Below are 18,984 nucleotides of genomic sequence, written 5' to 3' on the forward strand. Positions count from 1 at the left end.
GAAGGGACCTCTCTGTTCCAGCAAACTGCAGCCTGCAGCCTGGAACCATGAGGAGGTCAGCGTTTTGCCTGCTTGCAGGCTCTGAGGAGGAAGACTGAATGGAGCATCGCCTGGAGGCCTGCAGGTAAGCAAAGCTCTCTGACACACACATATATTTTTATATAACACAGGCCCCACTCAATGCTTTTCCAACACTACAAGGGAGGTCACATCTTATGGGGAATAATACATAGAGAGCCATCCTATCTTTATGATATGTGACTAGTTTGCCAGATGCAGTGCATAACTTTAGGCATGTCCCCTGTGACCCCCCAGAAAAAAACCTGCTAAGAACCAAGTTCCGCAAGTTTTCCCCTCACTTACCTGCTCCATGCCGCAGGACTTTGCCAAGCAAGAGGCCCAATCTTCCCCCATCTCCGTGGGGATGTCTAGACCTTCAGGCCCTGGGTTCCTATGAAGGATCCACTGTCCTGGGCCCATATAGCACCCTGGCAACAGAAAACTTTAGGTACCCAAAGGTTTCTAAGTTCTGGGCCCAGGGTCCAGCTCTCTAAAAAGAAAAGCATTATGGGCTATACCCCAAGGGTTTGGGGTCCGGTTACTGACCACTTTAGCGCTGAGGCTTTTTTGGACAGAACCGGTAGCTCACCTAATCCCAAGGATGCGGAGGCAAGCTAAACCATGACTAACACCTAAGACACTGGCGTAAAAACTGAGGTACTCCTCCTATGGGAGGGGGTTATATAGGGAGGGGCATTTCCTGTTTGAGATTGCCAGTGTCTACACCTGAAGGTACTCCATATAACCCATATAGTAATGAATGCCGCTCTGTGTCCCGTGATGTACGATAAAGAAAAGGCCTCATGTATACCGCAGCAGAAAAACTGACATTTAGGCTGGATTCACACTAGTGCGGTGCAAATTCCAGCTCTGTTATCTCTGCAAAGAGATAAGAGAGCTGTTCAGCAGATCATCTCCGTTTTATCTGCGAATTTGGAGACCTGGGAGAGGGGAGGGGGAGGGGGGAAGTGTATTGAGGAGAATGAGAGAAATCCTGATGAGAAATGAACACATCTGCGAATCAGATGCGTGCCCATAGAAGATAATGGGCCTGAATTCGCACCTGAGCCGCACCGCAATGCCTATAAAACGCACACGTTTTTTGGGCAATGTACAGTGCGAATGCCTCATTAAAATCAATGTATTTTTATAATGGTATGCAAATTGGATGCGGTTTAAGCCGCACTCAATTCGCATAGTTGTGAACCCTGCCTAAGGAACATTTGGGCGTTTTTTTTTCAGCAGCCCCTGAACTCTATGGGTACATGTACACTCAAGTGTTTATAGTAGTTTAGAAGCAGTTGAGGTTAGAAGTTTTTTTTTTTTTTTAAAGCAGGAAATTGCAATCAGGAGAATAGTTGAGGGGCACTTGAATTGGCAAATGCTTGCAACGGCATGTAACAGCGACTTAACGTGGTAACTCGTGTTTATAAGGCCCCGTACACACGAGAGGATCCATCCGCTGGAATTGATCCGCGGACCGGCTCCAGCGGATAGATCCCCTGGTGTGTACAATCCAGCGGATCTGTTTCCGCGGATTTTTATCCCCTGGGATGGATTTCCAGCGGATAAAAATTTGAAGACATGCTTTCAAATCTATCCGCTTGAATCCATCCCAACGGATTGATCCGCTGGTCTGTACAGACTCACTGGATCAATCCGTCCGAATGAATCCCCCGCATGCGTCGTAATGATTCGACGCATGCGTGGAATTCCTTATATGACAGCGTCGCGCACGTCATCATCGCGGCGACGGCGCGACACGTCATCGCGATGGGATTTCGGCGCGGATTTCGATCCAATGGTGAGTACACTCCATCGGATCAAAATCCTCGCAAATCCTCGAGAGGATTTATCCGCGGAAACGGTCCGGTGGACCGTATCCGCGGATAAATCCTCTCGTGTGCACGGGGCCTAAGGGTTTTTGTTTATAGGTGTTTTCAATGGGGAATCATTGCCAAGCATTTGCAATGGTAAAAAAAAAAAAACAGACTTTCCAAAACCCTTGTATATAGTGGGGTGCAAGGGGGAGAGAGAGATTATTTTCCAGCATTGTAGGCATTTGCGAGGGTCTAATCGGTTATCTGTAAAAAAACACTTCTAAAAATGCAAACGCTCATAAACGCCGCAAAACACGCATAAACACGGCATGCACGAGTGGCAAAATGAACGTTTTTAACTGTCGGTTACTAGCTGTCAAGTTTCAGAATTCAGAAGAGGTTTTCAAATGTACTGTGTACATGAAGCCTAACAATGGAACTACAAATATTTTTATATAGATACATAAAAAATTACAATAAAAAAAAAAAAAACCTGATAAATACCCTTTGTCCCTATTTTATAAGTGATCGCTTTCCCTCTGTTCTCAGATGTATAAGAGCTGGGGGACGAGAAACAGCAGTACACTAAGCAGTGAACGGCTGTGCAGCAGGGGAGCGTCACAAGTCTGATCATTGGAGTAGAGTACACCGAGTTCCCAGCATAGCTAGAGAACTGACCACTGTGTGCTGCCCTGCTTAGTGTGGTCAGTTTTTAATAGGAAAGCAGAGGGACTGGCAGGAACACCAGAAATTTCACATAAAGGACACAATACAAAGAGAACAGGATACTTTCTTATACAGGTATATGGTACAGCAGGCACATATCAGGAATATGACGTTTTGGGCTAACAAATCCAGAGATGGGAAATAACACAAGAACATATAGGGGTTGGTTTACTAAAACTGAAGAGTGCAAAATCTGGTGCAGCTCTGCACAGAAACCAATCAGCGTCTGTTTTTTTGTTTGTTTTGTTTAGCCAAAGCTTAATTGAACAAGTCGAAGTTAGAGGCCAATTTGCTACCATGCACAGCTGCCCCAGATTTTGCACTCTCTAGTTTTAGTAAATCAGCCAAATTGTCCAAAGTAACTGGAGGGTTTAATCAGTTAATATACATGCTTGGGCATGATCCAGATGTTTGGGCCCCAGCCATACATTCACATGTGGTGAGAGACAAAAAAGAAATAGTCTTATGCCACATACACACAGTCAGAATTTCCGACAAGAAAAAAAAAATCGATGTGAGCTTTTGGTCGGAAATTCTGACTTTTTCTGTCGGAGCTTCGGACAGCAAAAATTTTAGAGCCGATTCTAAAACAGGAAAAGTTCTTGTCGGAAATTCCAATCGTCTGTGTGCAATTCCAACGTGCAAAAAAAAAAAAAAAACATGCATGATTGGAAGCATTGAACTTCGTTTTTCTCAGCTTGTCATAGTGTTGTACGTCACTGTGTTCTTGACACTCTGAATTTTGTGCGAACGTATGCAACACAAGTTTGAGCCCAACATTTTTTTTACCCCATCATCCAGCTAGTAATTCTATTACTTTTCAACTTCCTTTACCAGACCAAGTGGTCCAGCAAAAAAAGGAAAGGTTAAGGGTTATAACTGCGTCCACTAAAACCAATGCTGGGGGTTATTATTGTGTTAACTAACATCAATGTTGGGGTTTTTACTGCATCCACTGACACCAATGTTAGGGGTTATTATTGTGTACACTAACATCAATACTAGGGGTTATTTTTGCACTCTCTGAAATTAATGCTAGGGCTTCACTCCCTGATTCCCTTACCGAAGATGGTGGCGGCAGCATCTGACAGCAACTGCAGTATTTGTAGCTGCCGACTTTAAAAAAAAACATAGACACACTCCTAAACTTTGTGGACAGCCTTCCCAGAAGAGTTGAAGCCGTTATAGCTGCAAAGGGTGGGTCAACTTAATACTGAACCCTACGGACTAAGACTGGGATGCCATTAAAGTTCATGTGTGTGTACAGGCAGGTGTCCCAATACTTTTTACAATATAGTCTATATGCACACACACATATTATATAGAGGTTGACTTTTTGCAGCATTTCTAAGCTAGCCATAAGTTTCAGTACTACATAAGCTTCAGTAGTTAATCATGTCACCCAATGGAGTTTGTTGATCAAGGCACACCATAGATTTATATCTGCAAGTATTGTAACCAGTTAAATATCAACAGAGATCTGTAAAGTCTACAAATCTGTAACAAAGTTGCTAGTGTGAGAGAATCATTAGCAGCACATTTTAAATGCAAGTAAAAAAAAAACAAAAAAAAACTGCTTGCTGCATCTTTGATGAAGTTTCCAAAATGCATGTTATGTACATTTTATTGGGACTTAACATTAAACGTTTCTAAAGTTTACCACGTCTAAAATGTGCAGATGTAAATGGGGCTAACAAGGCTTATGTCACACGCATCCAAGTACAAAGGAAACTTTGGGCACAAGTCAGTTATCCCGACCGTATGCCTTCAGATCTATAGAGAAAACAAAAATACCCAGAGAAAAAAAAGAAAGGAAAATTCAAAAACTGTACAGAGACAAAACCTATATGCCATAAACGGGTAAATGGGGGGTATCCATGGAAAAGGTTAGACTGTGTTTTATTCTTCATGGTTATACAATAAATGTAATTTGCTGATTTTATTTTTGGAAGCAAGATTTATCTATTTACCTTTGTCCTACCCATGGATAACCCCCATTTACCAGTGAACAGCATATTAGTTTTGTCTTGGGTTCTATAGATTACCAGAAGCATGGTGCTCTTAGGTTAATAATTGCATCTTTATCGGGCCACCAAGTGTTTAGCACCTTTGGTCCAGTTGTGAATTAAACTGTACAGACAGAATATATATCAGAGCTGCAAGGTAAAGGGCTGGGTTTACCATTAGGCAAATCAGGCCTATGCCTTATGCCTAGTACACACATTTAGAAAATCGGATGACAAAACTCGGTTTCGGAGCGATCGCACGATAATCTGATCATTAGTACACATCTTTCGAGTCGATCAGTATAGTTCGTCCAACAATATCTGGAGGGACAAGTATGACTTTTTTCGGAGGATACCAGATTGTCTAATTTTTGTTTATTCAGTACAGTATTCGTCCGAAAAAACGAAAAATAATCAGATCAAGACCACGCATGCTCGGTAACGAAATAATACATTACAACACATTTCATCACTTCCTAAGTTGTATTCTGTCGTACAGCGAATTTCATAATCTCATTGTGCGTAGAAGGCTTTAGGCCGGGTTCACACTAGTACATGTCATGACAGTCGTATAACTATAGATCTGACTTCGCCCTGCGACTTGAAGTTTGACATCCATCCGATTTCAATGAACAGAGATTCAACTTTGATCTCGACACTACAAGGCACTTTATGTCTGGCATGAATCTTTAGGGCAAACTCCATGCCAAATAAAAAAAATGGCATGGGGATCCCCCTCTAAGACCATACCAGGTCCTTTGGGCTAGTATGGATTTTAAGGGGAACCCCCACGCCAGAAAAACAAGCGTGGCCCCCCCCCAAAATCCATACCAGACCATTATCTGAGCATGCAGCCCAGCAGGTCAGGAAAGGGGGTGGGGACAAGCAAGCGCCACCCCTCCTCCTGAACCATACCAGGCCACATGCCCTCAACTTGGGGGTGTGAGTGCTTTGGGGCAGGGGGGGCCCTGCACCCCCCACCCCAGTGCACCATTTCCCCCATGTTGATGAGGACAAGGGCCTCTTCCCGACACCCTTGGCCGGTGGTTGTCAGAGTCAGCGGGCGGAGGGGCTTATCGGAATCTGGAATCCCCCAGATCCTGGCCCCCACCCTATGTGAATGAGTATTGGGTACATTATACCCCTACCCATTCACCTAAAAAAAAAAAGTATCAAAAACAAAAACAGTACACAGATTTTTGACAAAGTGATTTATTAAATCAGCTCCGGCGTCTCTTCCGATTTCTTCTCCCCTCGCTGTCTCTTCTCCCTCCTCTTGGGATGTCTTCTCCCTCTGCCTGTTAGTCCCCCCTCTCCGGGTCTTCTCTGGGCCTGGTATGGTCTTAAAGGAGGAACCCCATGCCATTTTAAATTTTGCGTGGAGTTTCCTTAGAAGATCCTCAAAGCACAAGTCGCAGTCCAAAGTCAGATCAGTTAGGACGATGATCCAAATTTAATGCTATTCAATGGGCTGAAGGAGGATCAAAGTTGGACCAAAGTAATGCAGGAACCTTTTTCAAAGTTGGACTGACTTCTGTCAGACCAGTTAAGAGGTCTCTCATGCGACATGATCTCCGAATGTTGGTGCGTTTGTCGTACAAGTGTGAACATGGCCTAAGGCCCCTTTGACACTTGCATGACTTGTCCTGCGACTTGGGACTGCAAAGTCGCATAACAAGTCGTTCCACGCGATTTCCAATGACAACCATTTATATTTGTACGACTTCAAGTCGTGCCGACTTCAAAGTAGTCCCTGCACTGGTCCGGCTTTGATGCGAGTTACACAGGCATTCCTCAAAATCGCACCCGCGAAATCACGGCGAAGTCGCAGTAGTGTAAAAGGGGCCTTGGGCAGCATGTTCTCCATATAAGTTATTAGCTACATGTTTCCCATCATTTGTTATTTGACACCTGAAAAATACAAGCTATAATGTGGACTGCTACTGAATCAACTGTACCTGTAAATTGGCAGCAGCAAAGTGAGAAAGGGTACATAATGTAAAAAATCCCAGTAAAACCAACTATAAGATGTTTTTACTATAGAAATTAATAAAAAAAACGTAATACCTGCTTTTCAGAAGACTTGTTAGGCTCTCCGAATTCAGTTGTTGCATTAAAGCTTCCTTCAAAGCAGGGAGCATTGATAAAACTATAATGGGAAAGAGAAAAATATAATAAATGAGTGTTTCAGTATGATATTTAATGGTAAAAATAAATATGAACTTGTGTGACACATACTATGTTGCGCTGAGCACAAAGGGCAATATTGCATATGCAGAAAGAAATGTGAATACACAGCTCATCTACAGCTTATATAAAGAAAAAAAACCTGCTCCACAAAATGTTAAAGGGGTGGTTCCCCTAAAAATAAACTTTTGACATTGCATTTGCTATAATAATTACAATTAGAATCGGCTGGTTTTATGTAAAAAATACCTCCGTACGTAGCGTTTGGTATATTCGTTCCCACCGCCACTTCCGGGTACGATGCCGGCGGTGGGCGTTCCTAATTGATGGACAGGCATCCGACCGACGCATCCATCGCGTCACGAGATGCCGAAAGAAGCCGAACGTCGGTGCGCATGCGCCGTATAGAGCCGCACCGATGTTCGGCTTCTTTCGGCATCTCGTGACGCGATGGATGCGTCGGTCGGATGCCTGTCCATCAATTAGGAACGCCCACCGCCAGCATCGTACCCGGAAGTGGCGGTGGGAACGAATATACCAAAACGCTACGTACGGAGGTATTTTTTACATAAAACCAGCCGATTCTAATTGTAATTATTATAGCAAATGCAATGTCAAAAGTTTATTTTTAGGGGAACCACCGCTTTAAGCCTAAAGCAGAAGATAAAGCTGCCAGAATCCTGCTTTGTGTAGTCTGGGCTGGATGTTGCATGCAAGAATTCAGTACAAGGGTATGTTTCTTCCTTATGGAAAAAATACTAACTTATGGTGGAAATTGATCTGTAATAGGGCTGGGGAAAAAAAAAAAAAATCAATTTAAAAATTGAGTTGGAAGGTCAAATCGATTCATATTTAAAAAAAAAAAAAAAGAAAAAAAAAAAAAAAATGTTTTTCCCCCCAGGACCGGCGCTAAGAATCCTCCTATTACCGGGTGCAGACCCTGACAAACGACCCACCTGTATCACTTCTGTCTTAAAAGCCTCACCGGGGTGTGCAGGGGAGAAGTCAGTCAGCCGCCATCCCAGGAAAGGGCCACGAGGTAGGCCGTCTCGGACTAGGCCGAAGCCGCGGCCTCGCCTAAAAAATCCTGCCTGCAGCTCCTCAGGACAGGAAGCTAGAGCCCTCCTGCTACCGAGTGCGGACCCTCACACCTGACCCTTCTGTATCCCTACGGGGCCTATTTTTAGTGGAAAGTGGATAAAGCCATTTGCTCCCCACTGGACTGATGAGTAATTCATAAAACACAGGCCATGGTGTGGAGCCTATGGTGGCTCAATGAGTGTTTTCTGCATAATGCTGCAGAGAAAACTCCATGATGGTGGAGAGGTCAGTTCCATGACTGAGAGGTCATGTGACTAGACTTTCTTCTTCCAAGGTTTTTTAATTCCTCATTTCTTGAATTGAAGCCAAAACAAGTGAAGTGCTAAACACATTTGTAAAGCACAGTGTTGTGCTTCAAGCGGAGTTCCACCCAAAAGTGGAACTTTCACTTATCCGTCTCCACTCAACCCCGCCCCCCCCTCCGGTGCCACATTTGGCACCTTTCGAGGGGGGAACGCATAGCTGTTTTTTCGCAGGTACCCAGTCCCCACTTTCATTCGGACTTTGCCGGAGCGAAGTACATCAGAAGTTTGGCCCCCTCCTCCTCCCCCGCTGCTGGGCCAGTAAGAGAGTGCAGCGCTCTTTGCGCATTCGCAGTAGGGACCCGACCGCGAAGCCCCAAGGCTTTATGGCCGGGTTCCCTTACCACGGCAATGGCGGCAGCACTTGACAGCCGATGGAAACATTGGCTGCAGTGGCAACATCGTTGGATTTCAGGACAGATACCGTATTTGCCGGCGTATAAGGAGACTGGGCGTATAAGACGACCCCCTAATTTTCCAGCCAAAATGTGGGTTTTGGGATATACTCACCATATAAGACGACCCCCTTTCCTACTAGTCTGTCTGGAAGCTGAGGGGTAGCCGGAACAATCGCTTACAGGAATCTCACTGTGCCATTACATGCCACACTGTGCCATTGCATACCTCACTGTGCTCATTGCATGTCTCACCACGACGATCCCATACCTTATCCCTGTATGCAGTCAGACTGCGGGTGTCCATTATTCAAGAGCCACGCCTCCTCCTCGTGCTGTTTCGCGATAGACGGAACACTCAGTTTCCCAGCATAGTCTGTGTTCGGTGTTCCGCCTATCACGTATGTCCTCTCGCCCGAAGATGAGAAGACATCCATGATAGGCGGAACACTGAACAGAGGCTCTGCTGGGAAACTGAGTGTTCCGCCTATCACGGAACAGCACGAGAAGGAGGCGCGACTTTTGAATAATGGACGCCCGAGATCTGACTGAGACAGGTACCGGCGTATAAGACAACCCCTGAGTTTTGAGGCAAGTTTTTAAGTACAAAAGGTCGTCTTATATGTCGGAAAATACGGTAAGTAGCTGCTGACTTTTACATTTTTGGAGAGGAGGGCCAGAACACGGCTTTAATAATTGGGTGCGTTCATTTTCCAGGCACCATAAGGCACACCGCTGCTTTATAAATAGGCCCCTGTGATGTATTTACCATTTTAAAGGGGTTATAAAAAGGTACAATTTTTTTCCCCCTGAAAAGCTTCCTTTACCTTAGTGCAGTCCTCCTTCACTTACCTCATCCTTCCATTTTGCTTTTAAATGTCCTTATTTCTTGTGAGAAATCCTCACTTCATGTTCTTCTGTCTGTAACTCCACACAGTAATGCAAAGCTTTCTCCCTGGTGTGGAGTGTCATGCTCGCCCCCTCCCTTGGACTACAGGAGAGTCAGGACGCCCACTAACACACAGCTCGCTTCTCTGTCTGCAACGAAGAGAGCGTCCTGACTCTCCTGTAGTCTAAGGGAGGGGCCAGCACGACACTCCACACCAGGGAGAAAGCCTCACATTACTGTGTGGAGTTACAGACAGAAGAACAGGAAATGAGGGTTTCTCAGAAGAAAAAAGGACATTTAAAAGCAAAATCGAAAGATGAGGTAAGTGAAGGAGGACTGCACTAAGGTAAAGGAAGCTATATAGGAAAGAAAAAAATTGTACCTTTACAACCCCTTTAATTTATTTATATATTATAGATTCGTCAGTTTGATGAATGGGCAGAATAAAAATAATGACCTGTCATGTTGCATGTTCTCTGGTTGCTTTCAAAATGATACTGCCTCCGTGCCTGAGCAATGTACTCAGCAGCTTCTCTCTCCTGGATTTCTCTAATTTTCTTCTGCGCATACTTCCCCAGAATATAAACACCTAGAAAAAAAGACCTAATGGATTATCTTGCATACCAATTAAAAATATCCACACAGATTGCATGCCTGTCACTTCCCCCCTATCCCATCTGTAAAAATGAAAAGAAAACATTTACTTAAAGAAATACAGAAGCTGCAGTTGTTGATCTTGTGTTGTAAAAATGTTAGTTGCCTGGCTGCCCAGCTAATATAATAATTTCAGCATTTTCTAAACAAGAACAAGCATAAACATTAATTCTGACTCTTTGGCCTGATTGGCAAGCGTCATGTCTGGAGGAAACCAGGCACCACTCATTACCTGTCCAATACCATCCCTACAGTGAAGCATGGTGGTGGCAGCATCAAGCTGTTGGGATGTTTGTCAGCGACAGGAACTGGGAGACTAGTCAGGATCGAGGGAAAGATGAATGCAGCAATGTACAGAGACATCCTTGAATAAAACCTTCCCCAGAGCGCTCTGGACCTCAAACTGGGACAAAGGTTCATCTTCCAACAGGACAACAACGCTAAGCACACAGCCAAGATAACAAAGGAGTGGCTACAGGACAACTCTGTGAATGTCCCTGAGTGGCCCAGCCAAAGCCCAGACTTGAACCTTATTGAACATCTCTGGAGAGATCTGAAAATGGCTGTGCACCGACGCTCCCCATCTAACCTGATGGAGCTTGTGATGTCCTGCAAAGAAGAATGGGAGCAACTGCCCAAAAATAGGTGTGCCAAGCTTGTAGCATCATACTCAAATAGACTTAAGGCTGTAATTGGTGTCAAATGTGCTTCAAAAAAGTATTGAGCAAAGGCTGTGAATACTTATGTGATTTTTTCATTTTTTTTTTTTTATAAATTTGCAAAGATTTCCAACAAACTTCTTTCCCGTTGTCATTATGGGGTATTGTTTGTAGAATTTGGAGGAAAAATACCAGTTACACTTACGGTAGCTGTTTTTCTGTAAGTCTTAGGCCGGGTACACACGGACAAACATGTATGGTGAAAGCGGTCCGTCGGACCGTTTTCACCATACATGTCTGCCAGAGGGCTTCTGTACGATGGTTGTACACACCATCGTACAGAAGTCCGCGCGTAAACAATACGCGGGGCGTGTCCGCGGTGTCGCCGCGTCGATGACGCGGTGTCGCCGCGACAATGACGCGGCGACGTGGGCGGCCCGCCTTTAAAATGCTTCCACGCATGCGTCGAAGTCATTCGACGCATGCGAGGGACGGCGGGCGCCTGGACATGTACGGTAGGTCTGTACTGACGACCGTACATGTCCGAGCGGGCTGAATTCCAGCGGACTGTTTTAAAACAAGTCCAGGAATATTTGTCTGCTGGGAAAAGGCCCGGCGGGCAAATGTTTGCTGGAATTCGGCCCGCTCGCGCCCACACACGACCAAACATGTCTGCTGAAACTGGCCTGCGGGCCAGTTTCAGCAGACATGTTTGGTCGTGAGTATGGGGCCTTACAGGACGGCACCTTGAGAGTAGACTGGCTCCACCTGACAGGAAACACAATCAGAAAGAGGTTTAAAAGCCCCGCCCCTCCCCGTGCACCTCAGTTAGTGATAAAGTAACCACCATAAGAGCACGGGAACCAGTATATAAAAATACAAACCATATAAATTCCTCAGGGTGGGAAATAGGCCTGCCGTCCTGTAAGACTTACAGAAAAACAGCTACCGTAAGTGTAACTGGTATTTTCTCAAGTCGTCTTCCAGGACGGCACCTTGAGAGATAAGCAAGTAACCCTCAGGCCTACCTTAGGGCGGGACAACTGCCTGCAGGATTCTTCTGCCAAACGTCAAGTCTTGGGGTGACAGAAGTTCCACTCGGTAGTGTTTGAGAAAGGTGTTCTGGCTTGACCACGTTGCTGATCTACAGATTTGTTCCACTGAAACTCCTGCTCTCTCTGCCCAGGAGGTTGCTATAGATCTCGTGGAATGTGCCTTGACTTTAGGTACTGTTTTGCCAGCTTTAATGTATGCTAATGAAATTGCCTGTCTTATCCACCTAGATATAGAGGCTCTAGATGCTTGGCAACCCTTTTTCTGTCCTGAAAAATTAAATTAGCAAGTGAGATGAGCGTCTGAACTCGCTCACCCTTTCCAAATAACTTAACAAACAGCGTCTTACATCCAAACAGTGGAAGGTCTCTTCCCTTTCGTTCTGTGGATTTGCGCAAAATGAAGGAAGAATAATTTCTTGTGACCTATGAAATTTCGTTGCCACCTTAGGTAGGTACAGGGGATCCTGACTTAGGACTACCCTGTCTTCAAAAAGACGAAAATAAGGCTCTTTGATTGAGAGCGCCTGCATGTCTCCTATTCTTTTGGCCGTAGTAATAGCCAGAAGAAAGGAGAATTTAAATGTCAACAGCCTAACCGGAATGCTGTCTATCGGTTCAAACGGAGGTTTGGATAGATGGTCTAGAACCAAGGTGAGGTCCCAGGGGGGAACCCTGGAGATTTGAATAGGGGATAACCTATCCCTAGCCGACAGGAATCGCTTGATCAGCGGATCCAGGGCCAGCCTCTTGTCTAAAAAGTAGGACAAGGCGGCTACCTGTACTCTTAAGGTTCTTGTGGCTAGTCCTAGATCAACTCCTTCCTGGAGAAATTCCAGGATGACAGATATTTCAGGTAGTGGGGCTTGCCTGGCTGCACACCAGCGTGAAAAAACCCCCCAGGTCTTAGCATAGATTTTCCTAGTGACCTCCTTATGACTAGCCAAAAGGGTATTTATTACCTTCTCCGAACAACCTCTCCGCTGCAGGTTCCACCTCTCAAGTACCAGGCCGTCAGACTGAAAAAGTCGGGCTCTGGGTGAAAGATCGGTCCCTGCCGCAGAAGGTCCACTCGGACCGGGAGAGGAAGGGGAGGAAGAACTGACCAACGTTCTAACATTGGGAACCAAGCTCTTTTGGGCCACTGGGGAGCGATCAGGATCAGCTTCCCCCGTGAGCGACTCAGTTTCTGTAGGACCCTTGGGATCAGACTCAGGGGAGGGAAAGCATAGGCCAGCTGAAATGTCCAGGCCTGGGCCAACGCATCCACACCCTCCGATCCCTGATCCCGGGAGAGGGAGAAGAACCTTTCTACCTTCCTGTTCGCGAAGAGGTCTATCTCTGGGTTGCCGAAACGATGTCGAACCCAGTCGAAGACTTCTCGATTTAATTCCCACTCCCCCTGGAGGATGGGTTGGCGGCTTAGAAAGTCCGCTTCTAAGTTTAGGACTCCCCTGATGTGGATTGCTGAAAGGGAGAGGACTCTCTGTTCTGCCCAACTCAGAATTTCTAAGGACAGCCTTAGGAGGGAACGGGACCTGGTGCCTCCCTGGTGATTTATGAACGCCACCGTGGTTGCGTTGTCGGAGAGAATCTGTATTTCTTGGTTTATGACTCTCTCCTCGAACGCCTCCAAGGCCTTCCCGACCGCTAATAATTCGCGGAAGTTGGAAGAGGACCTGCTCTGTTGTCGATCCCAGCACCCCTGGGCCTGGAGACCCGACATGTGGGCTCCCCACCCCCAGGAGCTGGCATCCGTGGTTATCCTGAGAGGATTTGTCTGGTTCCATGGGAGGCCTTCCTCCAAATTCTGAGGAATGAGCCACCACCCCAGTGTGCATTTTACTGACTCCGGGATGCTGACCCTGGAGTCTAGGGATGAGTCCTTCCCGTCCCAGGAGGAGAGCAGGAAGGCCTGCAGGGATCTGTAATGAAGCTGGGCCCATGGGACCGCTGGGATGCATGAGGTCATCAGTCCCAGTAACCTCATGATCTGTCTGAGGGAAATTTCTATTGACCCCATGACGGACCTGACCACTGACCCGAGTCTCTGGATCTTGTCCTCTGGAAGAACCAGCTTTTTCTCTATGGAATCTATCAGGAATCCCAGATACATTTTTCTCTGTTCTGGGAGGAGAGAAGATTTTTCTCTGTTTACAATCCATCCCAAAGATTCCAGAGTAGTCAGGACGGTGGCCAGATCCGAGAGAAGGAGTTCTCGGCTGGGGTTGAAAAGCAGTAGGTCGTCCAGGTAGGGGACAAGGGAGATCCCTTTCAGATGTAGAAAGGCGACCACCTCTGCCAGGACCTTCGTGAAAACCCTTGGGCTGGAGGCCAGACCAAAGGGGAGTGCGGTGAACTGCCAGTGCTGAATCCCCTGAGGGGAGGCAATGGCAAATCGGAGGAACCTTTGATGGTCCCTGAAGACTGGGACATGGAGGTAGGCGTCCCTCAAGTCTATGGTTACCATAAAGACTCCTTCTAACAACAGTCCCTTGAGACTGTAAATGTTTTCCATGCGGAATTTCTTGTAGAGGAGAAAGGTATTTAAAAGTTTTAAATTTATGATCAATCGGAATTTCCCCGAAGGTTTGGGCACCATGAAAATATGTGAGTACACCCCCTGACCCTGTTGTCCTGGCGGAACTGGGATTATGACTGCCTGCTGAGCTAGATCTGTGACACTTCCCAGAAGGGCAGCTGCCTTGAGGGGATCTTGGGGTAGATGAGTGAGGAGAAATATTGGGGGGGGGAAGTTGTCGGAATTCCAATCTGTAACCCTCCCTCACTATTTGCAGAATGTGAGGACTCCGTGTTATACTCTCCCAGGCTGGAAAAAATTGGGAGAGTCTTCCCCCGACTCTTAAGTCACTTGGAGTCCTTACCTGCGGGTTTGGGATCGGGGAAAAGGATACCCCCTTTTGGCTTATCCTTTCCCGCGATCCAACGCTTATTAAAGGCCGATCTTCGGTCAGAAGGTCGGTTTTTATTCTGGGGGCCTCGAAAAAATCTTCTCCTGTTAGGTCTAGGTTTTGGGGGTAACCGTTTCCCCTTTTCTGAGGCCCTAGTTAGAGCTTGATCAAGTCCTGCCCCAAAGAGAAGAGTACCTTCAAAGGGCAGGGCACATAGACGGGTCTTGGAAGCAAGATCACCTTCCCACGTCTTGAGCCATACCGCCCTTCTGGCGGCGTTGACGAGAGCACCCGTCTTAGCAGAGGATCGGACTGTTTCAATCGATGCGTCTGCAAGATAGGCAACCGCACTGCCTATGACTGTAAGAGAATCTCTAATTTCTTTAAACTTGGAGGTCTGAGGTACATGCTCCAGAAGTCTGGTTAACCAGGTATCTGCATTCCTAGCGATGCAGGAAGAGGCTAAAGCGGGTCCAAGGGCGGCCGTATTAGCCTCCCAGGCCCTGCGAAGGGAGGTGTCTGCCCGCCTGTCTAAGGAATCCTTTAAGTTTCCTGCATCTTCAAACGAGAGGTCAGACTGCCTGGAGAGTTGGGCTAGAGATGCATCTAGTTTAGGAGTTTTAAACAAAGTATTTTCTAACTCCTCCTTAAAGGGACAGCGCCTCTTCCAGGTCTTGTACCTTAGTAGTTTCTTTTCAGGCTCAGCCCATTCCCTCAGAACTATATCTTTAAGTGACTGATGGACTGGGATAACCTTTGGCTGGGGTTTAGCTAAACCCTGGTACATTCTGTCCTGAGGTGACACCAGCTCTGCTGGCTGCTGGATCCCCTCAGAGGCATAGACAGCAGACAGCAGACCCCCCATGTCATCTGTAGAAAAAATATATTTGCCTGATCTGGCATCCTCATCCTCATCCTCAGAATGACTATCAACTACCCCATCTTCTGGAGCCTCTGAATCTTCGGTGTCAGATAGGAGAGACTCCCTAGCCCTGGAAACTCGTGGCACTGGGGTGGATGAGCTCTCTTGAGAAGAGGGGCCGGCTGCTATGGGCTCAGGATCCCTATTTTTTAAGGTGTCCTTAAATTCCTTTAATGTGGAGAGCATTTGGGATTGGACAGCTAGGAATTCTTTCATAATCAGGGAAGTTTCCTTTGCTGTCAATTTTTGTATGCATTTGGCACAAAGAAGTTTGGAGTAATCTGCAGCCAGCTTAATGCTACAGTTACCACACCTCTTGGTTTTGGAAGTGTGTTTTAGGGAGAGAATAGCAGCTTCCCCCTGGGCAGAAACCTCCTCCCCTGTAAGGGGAGAGAAAAAATATATCACAGTTCAAACATCAAGTGTGAGAGGAGAGGAGAGGGGGGGGGGGGGGAGGGAGAGGACCCAGTCCAATATGCCCCCCTGACATTCTGAGGCAGACTCACCCTTGGTGGTGTCCTCGGCAGCGGCTGCTAGCGAACGATCCTCGCGCTCCATAGCGAAGTCGTGTAGGCGCCACTCTCCTCCTTGCTGCAGTGAGAACAGCGAGGAGCCGACGCCGCTGGCGGCCGCCATTTTGGTGAAGACCGGAAGCGGAACTTCGTCATCACCGCGCGCCGCCTGTGACGCGGCGTCGACTGCTGGCTCCATTCGAAAATGTCCCTGGGAGGACAGTACACCGGAGCCACGCTGAGGAAGCCCTCACACCCGCCCAGCAGGTAAGGGGTCCTGGAGGAGAGGGAACATGGCCACATAGGAGTACTGGAATAGCCACTATCCCAGGGATTCCTACAGAAAGGAAAGAAGGGGGGTATTGTTTGCAATCTTCCTCCCCCCCCCCTATCACACGGGGAAAACCCCCCGGGACAGGCATTACACCTTTAAGCTGAGGCAGGGACGGCCCCCAGGACCCACTGCTCAGTACCCGGAGGGGGACCACCAGCCCCAGGCCTTAGGTCTGATAAAAAATAACAAACTGTTTCGCTGGTGGGAAACACAATCAATAACTGAGGTGCACGGGGAGGGGCGGGGCTTTTAAACCTCTTTCTGATTGTGTTTCCTGTCAGGTGGAGCCAGTCTACTCTCAAGGTGCCGTCCTGGAAGACGACTTGAGAAATAATGAATTGAATCCATTTTGGAATAAGGCTGCAACATAACAAAATGTGGAAAAAGTGAAGCGCTGTGAATACTTTGCGGATGCACTGTACTTATTTTACTGAAAAAGCTAAAGTTTCAAACCATTTAAAAAAACGTATTGACTAATCTAGGTAACAGACGCAATTTATCCTTATAAAGTTCAACAGAAATCTTTATTTATTTTATAGAATTTTATTTTATTTCTGCCAATGCATGTAGTAAAGCAACACAGACAAGGTAATGCTACTGGTAGTTGCAACATTTACTGCACCATGTTTGAGCTCATATTAAGAAATTACCTCCTGCAAATGCACCAAAGAAGAGGAATTTTTTCTTATGACGCTTCAAGAAATTCCAGACAGACAGCATTGCTATTGTTAAAAGGTCTAGAATGAAACAAACAAAAGGATAAAGTGAATTCAAATCATTTTGCTTTATGGCACATTGGCAAGGTTAAAAAATGTTTTTTTACATTCTCACCTATTACCACAACAAATTCAACAGATTTTTATGATGGGACTTGTTATTAAATAAAGAGTCACTGAACATACCAATAATTGCCACTAAAAAATGACTATAATGCCTTGTACACACGATCGGAATTTCCGATGAAAAAAGTCAGACGGAATTTTTTTATTAGATACTCCGACCGTGTGGGCGCCCCATCAGACTTTTTTCTGTCGGAGTTTAGAAATAGAACATGTTTTATTTTTTTACGATGGAAAAAAACCGACGTTAGACCTACCGGTAACGGTATTTCTATGAACCTTCCAGGACGGCACCCGAGATGATGGCTCCTCCTGCAGGAAACACAATCACATGACAGTTTAAAAGGCCCCACCCTTCCCCTTGCTCCTCAGTATGCAATAGAGTAATCCTGAACTGGTTCACAAGGGACGTAGTCCTTATCGGTACTTACCTTTTCTCCCTTTCCCCATAGGGTGGGAAGTAGGCCTGCCGTCCTGGAAGGTTCATAGAAATACCGTTACTGGTAGGTCTAACGTCGGTTTTCTCTTACCACCTTCCAGGACGGCACCCGAGAGGATAATTGAGTAATAAACACAGGCCTACCTTCAGGGTGGGACCACAGCTTGTAGCACCTTTCGACCAAAGGCTAAGTCTTGCTGTGACAACATTTCCACACGATAGTGCTTCAGGAATGTATGACGGCTGGACCAGGTGGCCGCACTGCGGATTTGTTCCCAGGAGGCCCCTGCTTTCTCAGCCCAGGAAGTTGCTATGGCTCTGGTAGAGTGAGCCTTGATCTTTTTGGGAGCTGTTGCTCCAGTACATACATAGGCTTTGGATATTGCTTCTCTAATCCATCTTGAGACTGAGGCTTTTGATGCCTGCAGTCCCTTCCTGGGCCCAGCGTGTAGAACTAGTAGGTGGTTAGATCTTCTAAAACTCTTAGTTCTCTCTAGATAAATAAGAAGACACCTTCTTACGTCTAACAAATGAAATTTCTTTTCTTTTTCGTTCTTTGGTTCAGAACAGAAGGACGGCAATATTATGTCTTGCGTCCTATGAAAAAGGGATGCCACCTTAGGCAAGTACAGGGGGTCTGCTCTAAGGGTGATCCTATCTGGCTGCACCCTCAGGAAGGGTTCTTTCATGGATAGCGCCTGCAAATCCCCTACCCTCCTGGCCGAAGTAATGGCTAACAAAAAAGTCAACTTTAAGGTTAGAAACTTAAGGGGAACCTCTTCCAGAGGTTCGAATGGGTGTATAGATAACGCCTCTAACACCCTAGTTAAGTCCCAAGGTGGACAACTATATTTTTGGACTGGAGAAACTCTTTCTCTAGCTAACAAAAAACGTTTTATAAGGTCCTCTTTCGCCAATCTTTTATCAAGATAGACTGAGAGAGCCGTTATTTGGACCCGAAGGGTACTAACTTTTAATCCTAAATCTACCCCATCCTGGAGGAAGTCCAGGATAACCGGGATAGAAGTTGAAGCTACCTGTCTTTCCTTACGCCAGGAACAGAAGGTCTTCCATACTTTTTGGTAAATCTTTTGAGTTACTGGTTTTCTGCTCATGAGGAGAGTATCTATGACCTTCTCTGAGCAGCCTTTGCGTTCTAGAATCTGGCGCTCACT

The 18,984-nt window shown here is 46.3% G+C and overlaps 1 protein-coding gene across 2 annotated transcripts in view; it reads right to left on the reverse strand.

Annotated features, from left to right (window-relative positions):
* The window catches only part of PEX3 (peroxisomal biogenesis factor 3), a 62,260-nt gene that overhangs the window by 34,047 nt on the left and 9,229 nt on the right, over positions 1-18,984 (reverse strand). For both annotated transcript variants that reach the window (XM_040350573.1, XM_040350572.1), the window contains exons 2-4: positions 17,182-17,268; positions 9,944-10,075; positions 6,680-6,761 (exon numbers count right to left, since the gene is read on the reverse strand). In XM_040350573.1, coding sequence (XP_040206507.1) covers positions 6,680-6,761; positions 9,944-10,075; positions 17,182-17,251 — 284 coding nt within the window. In that variant the 5' untranslated portion in view covers positions 17,252-17,268. The remainder of the gene's footprint in view (positions 1-6,679; positions 6,762-9,943; positions 10,076-17,181; positions 17,269-18,984) is intronic.

Source organism: Rana temporaria, chromosome 4 (assembly GCF_905171775.1).
Source record: "Rana temporaria chromosome 4, aRanTem1.1, whole genome shotgun sequence".
NCBI lineage: Eukaryota > Metazoa > Chordata > Amphibia > Anura > Ranidae > Rana > Rana temporaria.